Genomic DNA, 21,604 nt, shown 5'->3' with positions numbered 1-21,604 from the left:
TACAAGAGCGAAAATTGTGCAACAAAGGGTTCGATTGAAAGTGCAAAGAGCATGCCTGACATCGAGCAGCCTTATCTTATACCTCCAGATGCTTTGAAAGGTTTACACAAAACACCATTAATTTTCAGTAGACTATCAATATCTTCGTACAAAACCTTAATCTTGGTAATAAGTCCAGGGCTGAGGCCAAACCTTTCTAACACTTTCCAAAGGTATTGGTGCTCAACCCGGTCAAAAGCTTTTTGTTGATCCAAAGAAACCAGACCAGCATCAAAGCCAAATGAACCAGAGACTTCCAAAACATCCCGAATTAGTGACACATTGTCAGCAATGGACCTGCTGGGCACACAGTAGGTTCAGGTCTGACGGATGACCTGATCCATCACCTTCTTCAGTCTGTTGGACAGGACTCGTGAAAGCAGCTTGTAATCTGCACACAGAAGAGAGACCGGACTGCAGTTCTTTATATCTTTAGGTTGCCTTTTTTCGGCAACAATGTCAGTACTGCTCTCCTGCAGCTCCGGGGCAAAGACAAATCATTAAGGCATTCATTGAAGACTTCAGTGATGTCGTCACACAGTTCGGTCCAAAAAGCACTGTAGAACTGCGGCAGGAGCCTGCCAATCCCAAGCCCCCCCCCCCCCCCCGCATGCTCTGCAGCACTGTAGACAGCTCCCCTGTAGTCAGAGGACCCCCCCCAACTCCTTGTTGGTCTCCTCTGAGATTCTGGGCAGCCCACTGCAGAAGGAATCAAATGCCCCTCCATCCTCAGTGTACTCACTGCTGTACAGAAGAGAGTGAAAATCCACAGCTCCCTTCTGGATCTCACTGGCTTTAGTCAACAGCTGTCCTGTTGTTGATATCAGAATGTGGATGAACCTGCTCTGTCCATTCTTCTTTTCTAGGCTGAAGAAAAACTTTGAAGGTGAGTCCATAAGAGCGGCACTCTGAAAGCAAGACTGGACCAACGCCCCCTGTGCCCTAGCGGCCAGCAAGTCAGCCAGCATGGCTTTTTTAGACTTGAGGTCTTCGAAGCAACCTCAGTTTCCTGTGGACCCTGCAGAATTCTGCAGCTTCACTATTTCAATCTCTAGATCCCTCATAGATTTGGGAATGTCATGAGAGACATTGAGAGTGTACTGTTGACAAAGCTGCTTAATCTGTACTTTCCCACAATCCCACCACTGTTTCAATGATGTAAACTCCCTTTTCCTAGTTTTAAATATATTCCAAAAAAATATAACATTTTCTTTAAAATGTGTATCTAGTAACAGAGCAGTGTTAAAATGCCAGTAAGCAGACTTTTGTTTGACTTTTGCAATAAAAACATTGTTTGTCACCATTGAGTGATTTGAAAAACCTATGGGCATAATCCTGCATCCTTTAAAAATACTAAAATGATGCCAAAAAAATAAAAATTACCTAATCCCACCATAGTAAAAGACTTTTCTCTACTATGAACCCAGGTATACTGTCTAACTTGCTCATGCATCTCTCTCCACACATCAACTAAACTATGAGTTACTGTTAGCTGCTTGATTTCATGTCTGGAGGCAGGCAGCATGAGGTTCAATATGAGTCCTGTCTACATTATCATTTTCTGGGCAGTTAAAATCCCCTCCTAGAAATAAAACCTCTTCAGGCCCACACTAATTTAAAACCATACTGAGGTCAGTTAAAAATTGAAGTCTATCAGGCCCTACATTTGGAGCACATACATTTATAAAAACCAAAGTAAAAGACTAATTCTTGGCTCTAACTGCCGTCAATCTACCTCTCACTATTTCTTCTACCACATAAGATTGTGGCAGAAAGTTTTTAGAAAAGAGGAGCGCAACTCCTTCACTAGTTTTACTTAAATGACTTAAAACAACTTCACCATCCCACTCCTTCTTCCTGTCAGTGCCATTCAGGATATCGCTGTGTTTCCTGGACAAACATGATGTCAGTGAGCTTTAGCTTTACAAGTTGAAAAAGACATGCTCTCTTTCTCACATCTCTTGCTCCATTTAAATTAAGTGTATAGACTTTGAAGTTGGCCATTGAGACTGATGTGAGAAAAAACACACAATAAAAGAACATTAACCAGAATGGGAAATGATTTGTCTTACACTGCTTCTGACTCTTAATGCTATTTCTTGTTTGAGTTTCAGAACCATTCTCTTTAACCTGTATATCTCTTGACCAGTGTAGCCCCGTTTTTCTATTTTTCTTATCTGGGATTTAACAGAATACAGAAACAGTTTTTTATCTGCAAAAAAATAAATAAATTAAAAAAAAATCCTCAATTTTGAAATTTCTCAGATTTCTTTGTCTGTTGCAAAAAATTCTTAATTTGGAGTGCATCATAGTTTTCTTGTTTTGTTGCATCAGACAACTGGGGGGTAGTGTGAGTCTGGCTGTCTATACCAGCGTTTCCCAACCCAGTCCTCAAGGAACCCCTATCCTGCAGATTTTCATTGTAACCCTGCATAGGTAGCCCTGCTTGTACTTAACCAATCATCTCACAGCACTTAATTATGCAAGGTGTGCGACATCTGACATAATTCATTGCTGATTGGTTGAATAACTACAAACAGGTACCTAGTCAGGGTTGCAAAAAAAATCTGCAAGATAGGGGTTCCTTGAGGACTGGGTTGGGAAACACTGGTCTATACCACAATCCTCCTCCTTCTCCATACTAAACTCAGTTTCAGACAGTTGTACCTCCTGCTGCTTTCTTTTTAGTACAGGTACCTGGCTATCTATACCACAGTCCCCTTCCTACTCCTCCTCCATACTCAACTGAACCTCAGACAGTTGTTCCTCCTGCTGTCTGCCTCTTCCCCCTGTTACTGCTCCTTTTTTGGCTTGAGAGCCACTCGTTTTAGCTAACTGCTTTCTCGTCAGTACAGGAACCTTACAGATTTTTTCTTCATGTTGCACCAGCGGTGACTTGCAGCCAGACAACGGTTTCCTGATCGATGAACCTATTTTTCCATATCTCGACAGTTCTCTTATCAAAAAGTCATCGGTAATAAATGGCGGAATGTTTGAAATTGTGATTCTTGTCGAGGGTGTGGTGAGCGGTGATACTAACACAAAACTGTCATTAATAACACCTGTTTCAACCACTTTGTTTGCTTTGTCTACAGTATTGACAAAAATCACCACAGCACTGTTCATTCTAGCAGCAGATTTAATGCTGCTGTGACCCACAACCTCTCCAACCGCCAAAACACAATCCTCCACTGAACAAGGAAACCCAGGTGACATGTTCAAGCCATGTTTCCTGGTGAGTTTGGTAAACTCCATTCTGGCATATAGCATGCCGACCAGCAAATGCAGGCCGACCGCAAACACACACAAAACCCCCTAAAACCTCCCTATATACACACCAAACCAGTAACCCCACAATAAACTGTATGTACAATATTTACAGGAAAAATAAAGATAGAACAAAGATAGAAATCGCTTGCAACCACTCTCACACGTCTGCTCAGCACGTACACTCGCATTTCCACTGAGAGAGAGCGATGGAGAAAGAGAGACAGAGAGAGAGGGAGAGAGAGAGGGAGGCAAAGAGCAGTGGGTTAGAAGATGGCTAGCAGACACGAGTCTGTCATCTGCTTTTTTTTTTTACCTCAATGAGTCAGTACAACCAACTGCTGTAGTGAAAAGGAAATTTTGTTGTATAAACATGACCAATCTAGAATACCTATCACCTGTTCTAAATGAAATGAACAAATGAAATAATCACCTTCCACATCACCCGTCCAGTGTCCTCTCCATCCATCCACACCCACATATCAAGAGTCTCTGGAACTGGGAAGAAAAGTATATTTTCATTGAAGGCAGATTATGTAAGACAGCCATTCTGGACACTAAGAACTAAAAATAACTTAGTAAAAGTATGGCTCCCTTCCCAAAATGAACAATACCATCATCCCCCATCCCCCAAAATCCAGCACTCTCATCTACCATTATAGTCAATTCAACAACAACTTAGATTTGTATTCGCTTCAATTACAGATTAGAACCAAGTGAAATGCTCTCTAAATTTATCAGAAGAACTCATAGAACATATTTTTCTTGCCTTCTTCTAATCTTATAACCTATATTTAATTTGACACACTTCTTGTGATTACTATGTCAGACAGACCTGTTATTTCAAATTTTTTTTGTTTATTCTTGTGTCATCATACCTTATGTACAGTGCATCCGGAAAGTATTCACACCCCTTCACTTTCCCCACATATTGTTATGTTACAGCCTTATTCCAAAATGGATTAAATTCCTTTTTTTCCCTCATCAATCTACATATAATACCCCATAATGCCAAAGCAAAAAAGGTTTTGTAGAAATTTTTGCAAATTTATTAAAAATAAAAAACTGAAATATTGCATGTGCATAAGTATTCACACCCTTTACTCAGTACTTGGTTGAGGCACCCTTGGCAGCGATTACAGCCTCAAGTCTTCTTGGGTATGAAGCTACAAGCTTGGCACACCTATATTTGGGGTATTTCTCCCATTCTTCTCTGCAGATCCTCTCAAGCTCTGTAAGGTTAGATGGAAAGTGTCGCTGCACAGCTATTTCCAGGTCTTTCCAGAAATGTTCAATGGGGTTCAAGTCTGGGCTCTTGCTGGGCCACTCAAGGACATTCACAGACTTGTCCCGAAGCCACTCCTTCGTTGTCTTGGCTGTGTGCTTAGGGTCGTTGTTGTGTTGAAAGGTAAACCTTCGCCCCAGTCTGAGGTCCTGAGCGCTCTGGAGCAGGTTTTCATCAAGGATCTCTCTGTACTTTGCTCCATTCATCTTTCCCTCGATCCTGACTAGTCTCCCAGTTCCTGCCGCTGAAAAACATCCCCACAGCATGATGCTGCCACTACCATGCTTCACTGTAGGGATGGTATTAGCAAGGTGATGAGAGGTGCCTTCCTCCAGACGTGACGTTTGGCATTCAGGCCAAGGAGTTCAATCTTGGTTTCATCAGACCAGAGAATCTTGTTTCTCATGGTCTGAGAGTCCTTTAGGTGTTTTCTGGCAAACTCCAAGCGAGCTGTCATGTGCCTTTTACTGAGCAGAGGCTTCCGTCTGGCCACTCTACCATAAAGGCCTGATTGGTGGAGTGCTGCAGAGATGGTTGTCCTTCTGGAAGGTTCTCCCATCTCCACAGAGGAACGCTGAAGCTCTGTCAGAGGGACCATCGGGTTCTTGGCCACCTCCCTGACCAAGGCCCTTCTCCCCCGATTGCTCAATTTGGCTGGGCGGCCAGCTCTAGGAAGAGTCCTGGTGGATCCAAACTTCTTCCATTTACAAATGATGGAGACCACTATGCTCTTCGGGACCTTCAAAGCTGTAGACATTTTTTTGTACCCTTCCCCAGATCTGTGCCTCGATACAATCCTGTCTCGGAGGTCCACAGACAATTCCTTTGACTTCATGGCTTTGTTTCTGTTCTGACATGCACTGTCAACAGTGGGACCTTATATAGACAGGTGTGTGCCTTTCCAAATCATGTCCGATCAATTGAATTTACTACAGGTGGACTCCAATAAAGATGTAGAAACATCTCAAGGATGATCAGTGGAAACAGGATGAACCTGAGCTCAATTTTGAGTGTCATAGCAAAGGGTGTGAATACTTACTATGAACATGCAATATTTCAGTTTTTTATTTTTAATAAATTTGATGAAGATGAACTTGTCTTATCTGCACTCCTTGCCTCGGAGACGGTAAAAAAAAGCTCTGCAGGGCAACCTATATACTCACCATCTACTAAAACTGAAACAACAGGGGGAAAAAATAGAAAATGTTAAAACTCCTTACTGTCCATTCTGGTTCTGAAGGTATGCGCCTCACTCCAGTTTCCCCACTTCCCGAAGTTTTGCTGGGCTCCACAGCAAACTCTAACACTGTAGACCTCATCAGGATGCAGGCCCAATAGTACCGCTGAATGCAGACCCACACCAAGAAAGGTTCGCTGGAGACAAGCAAGACATTAGTTTAGTTGCTTAGAGGACAGAGAGATACAGTACTTTGTCCTCACAAGAGGATATTTGTTTTCCTCTTCCGCTTCCGGTGTAGAAAGATGGCTGCGTGAATTCACGTTTGCAGTGGCCTGACCCAGTGCCGGTGTTGGAAGATGGCGGTGCGAATTCACATTTGCGGTGGCCTCATCCAGTACTGTCCACGCAGTGTCTTTGTCTATGTCTGCATCTAAGTTTTGTCTTCGTTTGACGGCTGGGGCTCTGGGCTGGGAGAGCTGGCACTGGATCGGCTGGGAGAGCAGGGCAGGCTAAGCTAACTGCTAGCCCATGCAGACCGGCAGTTCTGATAACACCAAGGGCGGTCTGGCGACGGCCTCACCTGGCGTTGACAGTGGTGTTTTTGATGTCGTCGTGAGGAGTGCGGGGAGGTGTGTTGAGGGTGTGTGGCTGGGAGAGCTGGCGCTGGATCGGCTGGGAGAGCTTGGTCTGCTTCGTCCAGTGGGCCTGGGGACCACGGTCCCTGCCTGGAGCTGCGCCCAAGCAGGAAATGCCGAGGGCGGTCTGACAGGACGCGGAAGTGGGGCGGGCTAAGCTAACTGCTAACCCATGCAGACCGGCGGTTCAGACAGTCATCCTGGCTGGCGTTAGTTCCACTGGACAGTGATTTTTTTGTTTAGTTTGGATATATGTGTTAGTTTGGGTATGTGTGTCCCTGTAGTTATCATATGTGTTTTTATCTTTGTGTTGTACTGCTGTGGGCTGGGGGAAACGGCGTTTCGTTTCATTTCATGTATGCAAGGGCATGAAGTGAAATGACAAATAAAGTGTTCCTGGTTCCTGGTTTTTTTTCACCTTTTTTACAGAGCCTTAGATACAGTAAAATAAATGTACACATACTATACATAGCATATGACATACACAGAGTCAAGGGAGTCAACAACACACACACACACACCCACACATACACACACATCCACACGCACACACACACATAATGTGTATGTAGTATGAGGATGCAGTGTACAATGAGCAAAAAAACATGGTCTTGAACTCGAAAATGGGTGTTAGTGAGGTAGATGCGTATTTTTGGAAGAGGGGTTGCTTGTAGACTGTAAATACTATGGAAAAGGGCATTTTCTTGTGCTTACACCAATCAATTTTAGCTTGGCAGAGTTGCTTGACAGAGTTTTTAATATAGCGGTTACGCTACTTTGCAGGCCTACACAATTACAAATCCAGTAGCTTACACACACACACTCACACGTTCAAATCAAGTGGGGGGGGGGGGGCACTGAGGGGACGCACAAAGTATATGATGATATGCACACAAACACTTGTACATCTACTGCCACGCAAAGAAAATACAACTCACATTTGTAGTTTGCCCATAGGCGGTGAGCTCCACCTGGCAAATAAGAGCCAGTGAGTCGTAGCTCTTATACATCCATTGCCACAGCACAGTGGCATTCCAGGCATGGGAGATGGAGACCAGGCTAATTGGTGCTACAGGACGAACTGGGAACAAGAGGGAAAGAAAATTATTAATAAAAGGAAAGAAAAGTATGATAGTTTCATAACGTTTTTGATAAAATAAGCAGGGCAATAGCAGTGTTCAAAAAATTCAGAAATTAACCGTATGATCCTTTTAAAATAACACTCACACATTGGTTGTCCCCTGAAGCCTCAACCCAAACATAATTTTTAAATTAATGAAACTAAATGACAAGACTGTGTGCATGTGACATTGACCAATGGTTAAATACTGAGCCAAAACACAAAACTTGCAAGTCAAATGTTTGACTTGTTTCTTGTTCCTTATTGCGGTAATGTAACAGTGTTCATTGCATAAAAGAGATCCTCACCTCTGTGTCTGAGCTCAGCAGAGTCTGTCAGACTGTATGTGCCGAGTGGGTTCTTGGCTACCAGGGTCCAGTTACCATCCCACTGGTCTAGACTACAAACTGTCCAATTTAAGCTCTGGCTGGCCACTTCACATTTCCTTAAAAGAGGCATACATACATACATTTAGAGAGGGGAACCGATGGCTACCACCACCAAGTTGACATAAAAGAGAAAATAATAATAAGGCAAATGCCATCAACTTTTATTCATAACCTACAGCAATAGGAACACACAACATTCCTGCAGTGACTTGATGCATGCTCAATAATCCAGGTTTATAAGGGGGGGGGGGTACCTGCAGTCAGTTTAGACTGAAGAGGTCACTTAGATGAGTGATGAACTGTTTCTCTCAATAAACGTGCCCAGATGAACTGATTTAACTTTCTGTGGTTGTCTTACCTGGATTATTGGGCATGCATAAAGACGTTATTTTCTGCAGTTTATAGCTCTTGACAGATATTTCTTTTAATACAGTTTTGTGTGTGTGTGTGTGTGTGTGTGTGTGAATGCTAAATACCTTCCATTTAGTGTATAGTTTGTCCTTCGTTGGTTGCCATTCAGATGTGTATCTCGCCCTGCGTTCCATCGGCACACAGCTGATTTTAAGTCATGAGTCTCACAAACTAGATTGCTGGGCAGTGGTGGATCTGGTAGGGGATGAAATAATGAAGGATTACTCATTTCCGAACGTTTTTGAAGTAAGAATGTTACGGAAAAAAATACTCAAAATGCCAAGAGATTGAAGCTTGGTATACAGGTGTGTTTAAAAACCCAACACATACAATCAAATGAACAAATTATATATGACATTATTATATGTAGTAGCAGATAAAATTAAAACTTAAGCACAATCATAGTATTGAGTTTTAAAATGCAGCAAATTGCTGTGCAATATGATCTGTTGGGATGTCTTGCATCTGATTTAACAAAGTCCTACTGTATATAAAATCAGGGAGTTGTGCTTATGTGTCTGTTGCTGATTAACACATGCCAACTGAGTATTTATCTTTGAAAACCATTCACTTCATTTTCCAGATCTGGCCATCTGTTCCTAATTATCATCTTTCCTTTTGTCTGAATCACTCACATCCATCAATCCCACTCAGAGCTGACAACTCTCACAGCTCCAGACACATTTTTTCTTTCATCCATCCATCTATATTGATGTTTCTATCACTCTTACATCCAACAAACACCACCACTCCGGTCAGTATTGTGTTCTGGTAGTCGTTACAGAAGACATTGGTGCCTGTCATTCCAGAAGGTTCCTGATTGACTCTGGTGATGGCATAGCTCCTCCTACTTAGCCTTGTCGCATTCATGAGGACGACTTTGTAGTAGATACTTCCAAAGAGCCTCCTCTCTCCTACGATGCAACAGAAGGTGGTGTTGGTGCCCACATTCACAACTGAGTCCACTGGGTACATATACGATCCTTTGTTGGAAGGGAAATCCATCCCTAGAGATGAGAAGTGGAAGAAAGGAAGGGTGGAGAGAGGGAGTTAAGAGAAGAGAGTGTTTTATTTTTCAAAAGGGGAAGAAAGGATGATGGGAAGCCATATGTACATGTATCTCAATTTAGATGCTCAAAGAGTATGACATGAAATTTCAAAGAGAAAGAGGAAATGAAATGAAGGTAGGACTTGAGTTTTCTCATGGGGAATAAATGTTATGTAATTGATTTGTCAGTATTATCCCTATGTGGCGCCAGTTGTGCACTGTAAAAACTCTGTAGAGCCAGACTGACATTACCAATAGTCTAAAACTATGTCACAGAAAGTTGAATCAATTCATCTGGACACAACGCTTTTTGAGAGAAACATTTCATCACTCAAGTTATCTCTTCAGTCCACCCTTATAAACAATACAGTTGCATAACGACCGAAAACAACGAACGGTTTAATATGCAAACTGCCGTGACTTTGCAGTCAGTTGAGACTGAAGAAGTCACTTAGATGAGTGATGAAACGTTTCTCTCAATAAACGTGTCCTGACAAACTGATTCAACTTTCTGGGATTTTCTTACCTGGATTATTGAGCATGCATAATGACATCTAAAACTATGTGTTTATTGGTTTGGTTAAAGGCTAGTTTGTTTGCTTCTGACCGTGACCTCTACCCAGTTGTATCATCACTAATACATGTTTACATAATACATGTGTACATAATACATGTGCCTCTGACCTTGTAGAATCTGTGTTTCACTCCATTCGCTGGTTGTCTGGCCATCTCTGGAGCGAAGTTGGACTGACAGAGAGGTACATTCCAGAGGTTCTGCCGAAGTCCAGTTCCACTGGTACCGACCATTCACTTGGTCAGCTGTTACCGTATCCTGTGGTTGATGCATGCCATAACAAATAAGGCAAAAAGCCTTGAGAGACATTTATATACACACATAGGACAGATGCCTTGGCAAATTCTAGCAAGGCAGGGATGGATATAAACTTTTACATCATTCCCGATGATGTAAACCTCATCGTCAGTCAGTGCAAAAAACTGAGAGGGAGTTGATGTCTAGTCTGCACGTCAAGAACCCAACTGGAACATTTAACATAAAAGAAACCCTGCATCAGGGACAACTGCCTACCTTTAGATGCACAACACTCAATACTCAACCTACACACAATGTGTTCGGTGGATTATTCATAATATGCAAGCTTTTCATTTCATTCATTTTGTCTGTTGTTTACATCATGTATTATTCCGTGTGATATGCAAATATGGAAATGGCTTGGGCATAAGCATTTCATTGTACTTTTTAATACACATGACAACCTTCACCTAATGTGAAAGGTAAGTCATGTAAATGACACAGATGGCAATTTTACCCAAGGCCATCTGTGGCCTTGGGTAAAATTTGCAAAAGTTCCATTATTCATTGACGAAGTGCAAACAAAACACTCTGCTCTACACGAGACCAGGGTGAATTCAAAAAAACATAACCGTTAGTGAACTGACAAATAGTTTAAGCAACGATGTCGTGGCTTTCAAATGAGAGTAAAATAACATTAAAATGGTTCATACTTTTAAAGGTTTGTTTTTTGTTTTTGTTTTTTTGCATTGTCAAAGCCTTTACAAGTACCATAAATGTAATTCAGGCAAAAAAACAAAAAAAATCAGACCCTTATTACTTGATACTATCCCCAAAATTTGTACAGAACTTCGGTGAACTAACTTCTTTGTTCAAACAATAACTTATTCATTAAGCTTGATTCATTTTTTGCAAAAACAAAAGCATTCCGTGCAGTAAAATGCAAAGTACAACAGTGAGCAAACACCGATATAGCTTTAAAGCCTCCCCTTAACAAAAAAAACCCCATAAGTATTAAAAATAAATAAATACAAAAGGTCTTACATCGAAGATGGTTTCACTGAGTTCAGTTCTTTGAATCCAGAGGTCAAAGGTTGTGGCTGCTCCACTGAGCCAGGAAATTGACAATTGCTGTGTTTTCATGTTGGGAGACAGGTTCACCTGCTGAGGTACGACAGGAGCTAAACACACGCACAGCCACACACACACACACACCACACACAAATGAATAGACAGGAATGGATAAACAAATGCATGTAGTAATATGGATTCAATAGGTTCGATTATGCAATCTGCCTCTTACAAGACTGTCTTTGGCTCAGCACTGTGACAAAGCTGTAATGACATACAAAACCCTGGTAGCGCAAGTGCAAGCAGAGCAACTTGTGTTCCAGAATAATCGATCAATTGAGTATCAGAGAAGCATGTTGTTTTTGTAATAGCATTCAGAGATAACACACAATGGCATACAAATTCATAGGGTTCTTCTGGCTGAGGTTAGGAATAGTGCACGATGTATGTAGTTACGTAGTGGAAGTCATAAAGCTTCTATTTGATTACCTTAATTTCGAACATATCAGAGCTTTTCTAAAGGGATTATTGTGGCAAATTGTAGCATTTATTGACAGTAAAGACAGGCGGAAATTTTAAGATTAAGATATGGGAAAACATAGAGCAAACTCTGGATGCTGCATGCAGCAGCCTGCACAGTACATGCTTATTATCTAGTTGAGAGAAACGGGGGACCCCCCCCCCACCATTTCAAAGACAATAAAAAATCTTTGGAGAAAATCCTGCAGCTACAACCAAAGCAAAGGTCGATAATAAAGTTAGGGTTAAGGCTAGTAGGTCTGATCCCAGTGTCCACACGTCCAGACTATATTTGAAGGTCCAACCAGTTCAATGTTTCAACAGGCCTAAATTTTGTCTAGGACCCTACAATCCACGCAGAAAACTTTGAAGGAATCATGGTGACATAAAAAAAGCTTTGAAATACCAATATGGAAGTGCACGTAATTTGGAGATTTGGGAGAGATAATCACAAAATTTGTGAACACGTTAGGAATTTTAAAGTAATTTGTGCTTAGACATCCGTCCCTCTCCCTTGCAGAAACTGCATCATATTTCTGTCTTTTTTGCTTGAGTGTGGGCATCACAGCATGCACACGTCAGTAAACGCAGGTGGGTTTATAGTATAGAAATAGAGAAAAAAAAATATCATGGTGAAGAGCATTACACAAGAAAACTATGTAAAAAAAAAAAACAAACCTAGAACATGGGCATTTTTCTACCATTGTAGTTGATTACACAAACTTTGACAGTGAAAATTGGCAAAAAGACAAAAATCAGAATTAAAAACAATAAAAAAACCTAGAAAACTGAAAATGGTTGGGGGGGGGAATTAGGGTAAAAAAAATAAAACTGATTTCATCGGGCCTTATTTGTCATACACATCACAGAGTTCTGGTTTTAAATTTATTCAGTGATAACGTCCAGTCAGTCAGCAAGTGTTCTGTTTCACTGGAACTGGGCTATTAAAGTGAGGCAGGTTCTTGCTTACCATCTTTGCCGTGGGTGTGAATAACAGAGAGGGCAAGAAGGACGAACAGGAAGCGGAGAGGTCTAGCATTAAGCGAAGGACAAGAAGTAAAGCTCTGGCAAGGCATGGTGGTTGGCTGGTCAGGTCAGCGTAAGTGGATCCAAATGAGGTGTTCCTCTCCCCTACAGTGAGAACAGGCTAGACATCCTGAGAGAAAAAAACATGGAGGGAGGGCACCCTATGGGAAATGATGAGAGAAAAAAAAAGAGAGATGAAAATAGGGTTAAAGACTAAACCTCTGAATCTGGATAAACAAACACATAAACGTATATCTGCATTATGAATAGTTTCCCTTTCGAGATGGACAGCCAAGATTTATCAATGAATGGGAGGCAGATTTCGGTGAAAACAACATTGTCAACTGCCGATGGGCTTAAAATTATAACACAACATGACACTGTCTTGCTTATCCATTCAAGTTTTCATATCAAGGTAAGATCTGCCAAAAACTCTTCATCCATTTAGTCAAATTAAGAGGTTTTAATGTCAATAGTTTAGAGAAGCTGAACTGGGTGAATAAGATAAGATATACTTTTAATAATCCCCATGGCAAAATTCATCCTCTGCATTTAACCCATCCTAGCCATGTAGGTAGGAGCACCAACTCAAGTTCTTCTTTCCTATTGCCTCAGTCAGGGGCACAGACAGGAGCATTAACCTAACATATATGTCTTAGCTCACCAAAACCCTTGGTCTTGCAGTAGGAAGATTTGAATGACTGATGAGGCCATTTTAGATGCGCCCCAAAACCTCTCCAGACAGTTGTTATGATCCTATATCAACAAAGTGAAGGAAAGTGGTAAGAACTTCCAGCCCCAGCACTCCCACACAGAGGTGTGTGCTGTTGTTTATGTCTCAAGATGGTGTTTACTTAAGTGAATGGGTCAGGCTGTTCTGACAGTAAAGCTGCTATTGTGCTGATGTGTAGCCTCTGTGGAGCTACGCCTATGCTACTTGTGGTTCTTCCATACTCTGGGGAAAATTGGCATACACGATATTTTCATCAGATATCCAAGAGCAGAAGTGTCCAACTTGCTCTATTCTTTTACTGGTCTATTTTGGGAAAAAGCAATAATCCTTTTTTTGCTTGACTGTAGAAACAGACAACCTTATCTAAACTTATAAGGCCTGCTGTAACTCCTTTGGTCTAACCCAGGGGTGCCCACAATTTTTTGACTCGTGAGCTACTTTTAAAATGACCAGGTCAAAATGATCTACTCATATTAAAAATAATAATAAAAATACTCAATACACGTTTTACATATATATGAACATTTATATGTAGTGTGTGTATTTATATACATGTTGTGTTACATATACAGTATTGCAATGGATTTGCATTTATATTGGACCTTACACAGGCAATAATCATACCAAGCATTTGCTACTACACTATGTTGAAATTGCATCACTGCATGAACCTTTACAGCTGTGGTAAATAGATCTGTGATCTCTACCTCTCTACTCTGAGGATGACCTGCACTGGAGGGAGTCAGACAGGTTGCATAGTTCGGACAGTAGCTGCTGGTAGTCAGCCTCAAGCAGGCCTCCAAATGATCATCTGTCATGGTGGAACGGTATTTGGACTTGATAATCTTCATGTGAGAAAAGGCTGACTCACACAAATAAGTACAGCCGAATAATGCCGTCAAGGAGGTTGCGCATTTCCTCATGTTTGGGTACTTGTCCTCTGTAAGTAAGTTCCAAAACTCTCCATGCGCCCTGGACTTAAGCTGAATGTCAGCCTGTACTGTCAGCATCTCATCCTCCACTGCAGACGAGTTCAGGTGAAACAATGTTGCCATTTTCGAGGCGAGGGAATCCACCTCTGTATCTTCCCCAAATGGGTAGCACATAAATGTAGCGATTGGCTCGAGCAAAGCAAAGTCTTGAAACCGTTTGTCAAAGTCTGACCGGACATTTTCAATCTGCTCTGTGTAGCGTGCGCTGTCAAGTTGCGCACACGCCCTCCCTTGCTTCTCCAGCTCTGCTGCGAGGTTTCGCAAGTTTCCCAAATCACGGTGCTGCAACTTTGAGGACAGAAGTTGCATTTTCCGTTTGAAAGCGTTAACTGAGCTGATCATGTTTACCACGCTTTTGTCTTTTCCTTGCAGCTCTAAATTAAGCTCGTTCAACATGTTGGTTGAATCAGTTAAAAACGCCAAGTCTAGCAGCCACTGATTGTCATTAAGTTGTTTGTGTTCCGCATGTTTAGTGATAAGGAGAAACTCCTTAATCTCCGGACAGAGCTCTCGAAATCTCTGCAAGAATCTCCTTCTACTAAGCCATCTCACGTCAGTGTGTAGCAAGAGGTCAGAGTAGTTACAGTCAGACTCCTCCAAATGTGTACCAAACAACCGTCTTTGAAGAGACCTCGCTCGAATAGAACAGGCGATTTTGGTTGCCACATCCATGATCTCTTTCATGTTTAGCATTTTTGCGCATAATGCTTGTATTATGCAATGGTAATTAAGGAAGTCAGGGAAAGCATCGTCCTCCCTGCACTTGGCAATAAATCCATTGGAGCGGCCCACCATAGCAGGCGCACCGTCCGTGGTGACTGACACCAGTTTACACACTGGGAGCTGGATTTTATCCACAAAGTTTTTGAAGATCTGAAAAATGTCCTCTCCCCGCGTGTCTTCCTTCATGGGTAGTATTGTTAACAGCTCCTCTTTTGCGGTCATATCTTGAAACACCATCCGAATGAAAATGCACAATTGGGCCGTATCACTGATGTCCGTAGACTCGTCCAATGGTAGTGAGAAACACTCGCAGTCCACGATATCCCTCCAAAGCTGCTGTGTCAAATCATCGCCCATCACTTCACAGCGCCTTGTGACAGAATCTCTTGATAACTGGAGAGCTTTGATTGAAGATATTATTTCTGATTTGTTTTTAAAGTCCCGAAACAACGAATCTGCTGCCTCAAGGAAGGCCTCTTTCATCATCTCTCCACCTTGGAAGGCTTTCTTATGCTTAATGATGGAGTGACTCTCCCGTAAAGATGCTTCGGTGGCTGCCTTTGCCTTTGAATGCAGCTGCAGGAAAAGTGACTGCTGGGCGATTGACTGCGATTTTAGTTCCCTCACCTTTCTCTTTCTCAGCTCGCTTTTCGGAGGGAGGTCATTGTCATAGTTTTTATGAACAGTTCGAAAGTGCCTCTCCACATTTCCTTTCTTTGGGATAGCAATGCTAGACTGACAGATGAGACAAACGCATTTGGAATAAGACATGGTGAAAAAAAAAGTCCTTCTCCCATTCCACATGGAAATGGTACGTTTTCTGTTTCTTGCTAGGTCCGACTCCCCCACTCATTTTTGTTTTGTTTCACTTTTTAGTATTGTTTTTTTAGAGAGTTGAACTAGCTAGCTCGATGCAGTTCTGCATTAGCTCACGTTGTGGACATATGAACTTCAAGGTACGTTAGAGAAGGGCTCTGGTTGTTATGGTAACCTAATGTAACAAAGTTTTAGGTTCCGCTCTAGAATCTTTGGTTTTAGGCAACAGCAGACTGGCCGTCCTTTACATCAATCAAAAAGCAAATGCCAAATGGAGGACAGATGATAGGCTAATGTCTTGAAAAAAAATATATATATAGTGTAACGTGCATGGATAAGAAGACACGCTGGCCGCTGGCTGGTGGGTCTGACCCTTTAGTCGAGCGGTTAGCGATGTCTCCTGCGGTGCGGGCGACACGGGTTCGCTTCTCGGCCACGGCAGTTCCTGTGTTGCGTTGTCCCCCGAATTCGCTACAATATGTTTTTTTGGAATGTCATGGAGATCTACCAGCACTGCCTTCGCGATCTACTGGTCGATCGCGATCGACGTAGTGGGCGCCCCTGGTCTAACCCATATCACTATAGCCTTAGTTTATATCCTGCAATGGCAATAGAAGAGAGTGGCTGACAATTTTGTAACGTATTTCTGAAAAAACGTTACAGTTATAGATTTGCATTACAATGATAGATTTGGCTAGGCAGAGAAAGTTGACCTGCTCACCCCCAGGCAACCCAATAGCTTGCTGTTATGACATTTACGATAGCTGACATCATGTTTCTATCAAAGCCTTTTTCCTTTAGCCCGGTGGATGGCAAACATGTGCCTCATGAAGAGAGTTAGGCTTGTGTCCTGTGACTGTTAATGGGCTTGCAGACACACAATGCACCTCTTGGTACAGATGAATGCAACTTTTACATGTTTCATCAAAGAGAGTGATACCAGAGAGGTTTATTTTATTATGCTAATAAACATAATCTGGCTTAGTCCACTTTGGACTGCCGTCTCCAAAGCAACCAAAACAAGATTTGAAGACTCCATGAAACGGCAAGACTGAGCTCACCTCATGATGCAAGCTTCTGATGAAAAAAAGGAGTGGGAGAAACATGAGCTGAGCAATGGGAGCGTACATTGCAGTGATTGATACCAAATGCTGTCCAAATCTCAATACTTGAATTTTGGGGAGTACAAAATAAATAAGAAAATTAAAAAAATAAGATTTTACCAATTTATTGTATCGTCACAAAACCCTTCTTACTGGGATAAAAGTGAATTGATTGTGTTTTTTTTTAGATCTGGTGCAGAACCTGGACATTTAAGAACAAAACCCTGATGTCTACTGGCCTAATAACTAGACTGTCATACATCTGACTAAAGTAACAGTGTTCTGGAGAAAAACATACTTTTTGCACTGATAGGCCAAAACTGACTCTAAAAAGTGAAAACTGACTTTTAGAGGTTTCTGAAGTTATCAACCATTTTACCCCTACGAAATTCGAGAAGACAACACAAACAACACGACAACAATTAAAGGCAAGCTCTTGGCTAACTAGGGTTAGGGAGAATCCACACAGACATTGCAGAGCGGAGGAGATAGCTGCTTGTAATGGATCCCGCAGCAACAGTGCGCTTTACAATGCACAAGCTTCAATAAACATGACTAAAGTACAGGTGTTAACAGGCTTCAATCAAAACTAATGGAATTAAATAATATACTCAAAAGGAAAAATGTAGACTGACAGAAAAAGTAAAAGCTCGATGGGAAAAAAAGTAATCTTCACACAGAACTGCACAAGCCTAACCTCCCACTAATACCTTATGGCTAAGAGACATGACGCAGCACACTGGACCGGGGAAACTTAGGTTTATGCTCTGTGGCTCCCCCAGTATGATACAAAAAACATGGAGACCCTTGATGGACTATGCTAAAGCTTGGCTTTAAAACTCCCTCTCCCTCTATAATATGCAGATTAATTACTCTGAAACCCTTATTATCCTAACCATATGCTTACATTTTAGGTTTAATTCTCAAGCAACTTCGTACTTTAAATCTATATCTAAAGTTTGTTGTAATTGGGTTTGCTCTTTCTCCTCAAATGTTGACCTATTTCTTGTATTTGCTGAAATTAGTGAAAATCAATGAACAGTGGTCGGAAAAAAAAGAAAAAAGAACTGCATGAGCCCCTGCATAGTGCCTAGTACTCCCACAGGCCATTGACAAGAGCACACAGGAGTGTTTCTTGTGCGTTGAAAAGCTCAAATTCGTTTGCGCAATAACAAATAACTGATAAAGCATGGACCCCCTGACAGAAATATATCAGTAAATGTGAACTAGGAATATAGCTAACGTACCACAAGGGCTGAATGAAAATTCCAGATTTTCATTTGCTGAACTGACGACACTTTCTTTCTTTGCACTGAATATGACCAGCTCTATCAGTGATTTTAAAGATAAATAAGCATTACTGAGCATTTACATTAGCAAATAGAAGCATTATATCCACTGTTTTTTTTATTTATTGGAATACAAGAATATACTCACTAATCAGAATAAATAGCCCTGTTACATTGTACGATGGGGAACACAATGTACTCATCTCTAATCACAGTATACCCACTTCCTTCCAAAGGCACCATTAGTCAATATAATGCACTTCTTAAAACCACAAATAATTGCCTGTGGTTGGCAGTCCATTACAATTTGGGGCGGCAGTAGTTCAGAGGTAGAACAGTTCGTCTGGTAACTGGAAGGTTACCAGTTCGATCCTCGGCTCCTCCTGGCAAAAATGTTGAGATGTCTCTGAGCAAGACACCTAAGCCCTAACTGCTCCTGATAAGGTGGTTGATAGCGTACATGGTTGACACTGCCATTGGTGTATGAGTGTGTGGGTGAACATGAGGCATTAATTGTAACGCGCTTTAGCTCTATATAAATGCAGTCAATTTACAATTATCGGGTTTTTGTTATTGCAGGCAATAAGTCATGTCTTCCTGCCAAGATTGCCATAAAGTGTTCATACCAAAAGTGACAGAGAAAGACCCTACTGCCATTCACTGATCATTTCACTAGAACGACCAAAGCCGTCATTTTGACGGTTTTGGATTTTCAAAGTTTAATAACTTTGCAAAAGAAAAAAAAGATACAGACCTGCCACTCTGTGAATGCTCCTAAAATTGCATATATTTGCATTAAAATGAGTTTTAGATCAATTGCAAAAAAAAATTAGTATAAGATCTACCTAAAACGACCAAGAGCTGTCAAAAAGACCGCTTGTGATTTCCGCGTGATCGTGCACGTCATGTATTTACGACGTACGCTGGTCGCATCATTTCCTTCGTGAAGTTCATTGCTCTGTACTAGAAACACACTAGCATTCTCCAGTGTAGAGAAATAGTCTAAAGTTGATTTTTGATTATTGCCAACATGTCTGGTTAGACGCACCATGGCTACCATTGAGGTATTGCAGTATTTACAGGCGTTGGACAGTGGCGATTTTAAATTGTTTGAAAAATAGTATGAAAGTTGTTAAAATGTTCATTTTGGTGTTAGTCGTTTCTTAACAGACATACTAATATATGCAATGCATTAATATCTCAATTGGGTATTTATCTTGACAAACCGTGGGTGGTCATTTTGACAGCCCATGGTCGTTCTAGTAGTTTTTAAGTCCCGGTCGTTGTTTGGGACTGTTTCAACGGTTATTTTCCGTTCTTTTTTTATTTTTACATTTCACGTTTTATAGGCCTCGTTACATTTGTTAGATTAGCAATATGTGTTTTCCATTTTGTTTTTCAGGTTTCACCTTTTCTATTTTGCTATTCAAGTTTGACCATGTCTCTCTGAAGTTTAAAATGTTTAAAAATAGTATTATAGTTGTTAAAATGTTCATTTTGTTGTCAGCCATTTTGTAACAGACATACTAACATGTGCAATGCATTAACATCTCAATTGGGCATTTATCTTGACAGAATATAGTTTAAAAACCGGCGGTCATTTTGACCGCCCATGGTCATTTTAGGTAAGAGTGAAATCCCTGTTGTTCTTAAACCTGGGAAGGGTGACTCAACACATCTGCTCTTTCTCAGCAACTCCCTGCTCCACACACAAACACAAAGTCACACACATTTATAGCTGGGAACTGCCCAGTACAGCCACTGTCTGGAACGGCTAGGCCATTAAATGCTTCGCTCAGGGGCATCTAGACAGGCGGTGTTAATGAAAGAGAGGTATTCCAGGGATTTGAACCAACAACCTTCTGGTTACAAGTCCACCAAAGGCCATGGGTAAAAGTTGATTTTTTTTTAAACAATCTACTTAGGGTTTTGAATGGCATCACATTTCCTTACTTCTTGCAAAACCAACTGTGCACAATAATGCATTGGACTAACATGACAAAAAATGATTAACGATCCAGGTTCGCACAATAGGAACATAGGGTTATAGAGTAACACGCCACAAAAGTAGATTAACTGTATCTGAATGTCTTATCAATACTGAAACACTGATGAGAAATGTAGGGTCCGAGCCCCAACCATTCTCTGTAATGTGTTGGTTGTTCTCTGGGGTACAAAGTTGGAATCTCTACACACCTAAAATGACAATCGTTATCAAAACCTGAGAAAAAAATCACACTGTTTTAAATAAGCTCAAGATGAGCCCGTGTGTGAGTGTCCGGGGGGGGGGGGGGTAGCTTGTTGGTGCAGGGAAACACGTTAACAATCTTGATAGTCAAACCAGTTCATGAAGTCATTACCTGGAATACCTTTTACAAAACACAACACACAGGCACATAAACACAAGCCACACCCTTAACGGAAGAGTTCCTAAAACACAAACACAACAGCCAAACCTAAAAACTGGGATTATTTTAAGAAGGGCATTCATCCAGCCCGACATGCTCTGTTGGAGAAAGCTGTTAATACATTTATCTATGTATTTGGGTGTGTATTTCTGTAGAGGCTACTATGTTACACATGTAAGTGAGTAATATCCTTTCTGAGAATGGTAGCAGAGGAATAGACTAATTTAGATGACCAGTAGCCTGACATCTTGTGGTCATTTTATTGAGTTTATGATGTGGCCGCTGAAGGCCTTATGGGGGAACTATCAATGCCGCAAGTCTTATTTAGAAAGCTGACACATTCCTCAACATTTTAAAATGTTTCTACAAATGCTAAACTCTGATCACACAAACTATTTAATTCGAAAGAATCAGCCAAAAAAGCAAGTACACAATGCGAATCGAATAAATAAAACCCAAAAAGCTTCTCCGTACAAACTTATGTCTCTGTGAAAAATATAAGCCTTGCTTCTTTCTATCTTATTATTTATCTGTGTATTATTCCTGATACAAACACCATCTAATTTAATTTTGTACAGTTGCAATGCAACAATAACCTCTTCAAACAAAGTAGAACACTCAAACGTACAAATGAGAAAAAAAAGAGGAAACAATCGACCTTTAAAAAGCACCTTAAAAACAACCAATGAAACAAAAGAATAGATAAATAACAACAAAATCACTACCTCTCCTAACTTGG

At 41.2% G+C, this 21,604-nt stretch overlaps 1 protein-coding gene across 1 annotated transcript in view; it reads right to left on the bottom strand.

Moving 5' to 3' along the window:
- The window catches only part of lifra (LIF receptor subunit alpha a), a 35,156-nt gene that overhangs the window by 9,844 nt on the left and 3,708 nt on the right, over positions 1-21,604 (bottom strand). Inside the window, exons 2-10 of the mRNA XM_056296754.1 lie at positions 12,746-12,962; positions 11,230-11,366; positions 10,059-10,206; positions 9,058-9,333; positions 8,392-8,521; positions 7,835-7,971; positions 7,345-7,487; positions 5,812-5,965; positions 3,740-3,804 (exon numbers count right to left, since the gene is read on the bottom strand). Coding sequence (XP_056152729.1) covers positions 3,740-3,804; positions 5,812-5,965; positions 7,345-7,487; positions 7,835-7,971; positions 8,392-8,521; positions 9,058-9,333; positions 10,059-10,206; positions 11,230-11,366; positions 12,746-12,851 — 1,296 coding nt within the window. The 5' untranslated portion in view covers positions 12,852-12,962. The remainder of the gene's footprint in view (positions 1-3,739; positions 3,805-5,811; positions 5,966-7,344; positions 7,488-7,834; positions 7,972-8,391; positions 8,522-9,057; positions 9,334-10,058; positions 10,207-11,229; positions 11,367-12,745; positions 12,963-21,604) is intronic.

The sequence above is a fragment of the Lampris incognitus genome, chromosome 1 (genome assembly GCF_029633865.1).
Source record: "Lampris incognitus isolate fLamInc1 chromosome 1, fLamInc1.hap2, whole genome shotgun sequence".
NCBI lineage: Eukaryota > Metazoa > Chordata > Actinopteri > Lampriformes > Lampridae > Lampris > Lampris incognitus.
The sequence above is the reverse complement of the archived record's forward strand: the minus strand, read 5'-3'. Positions and strand labels throughout refer to the sequence as shown.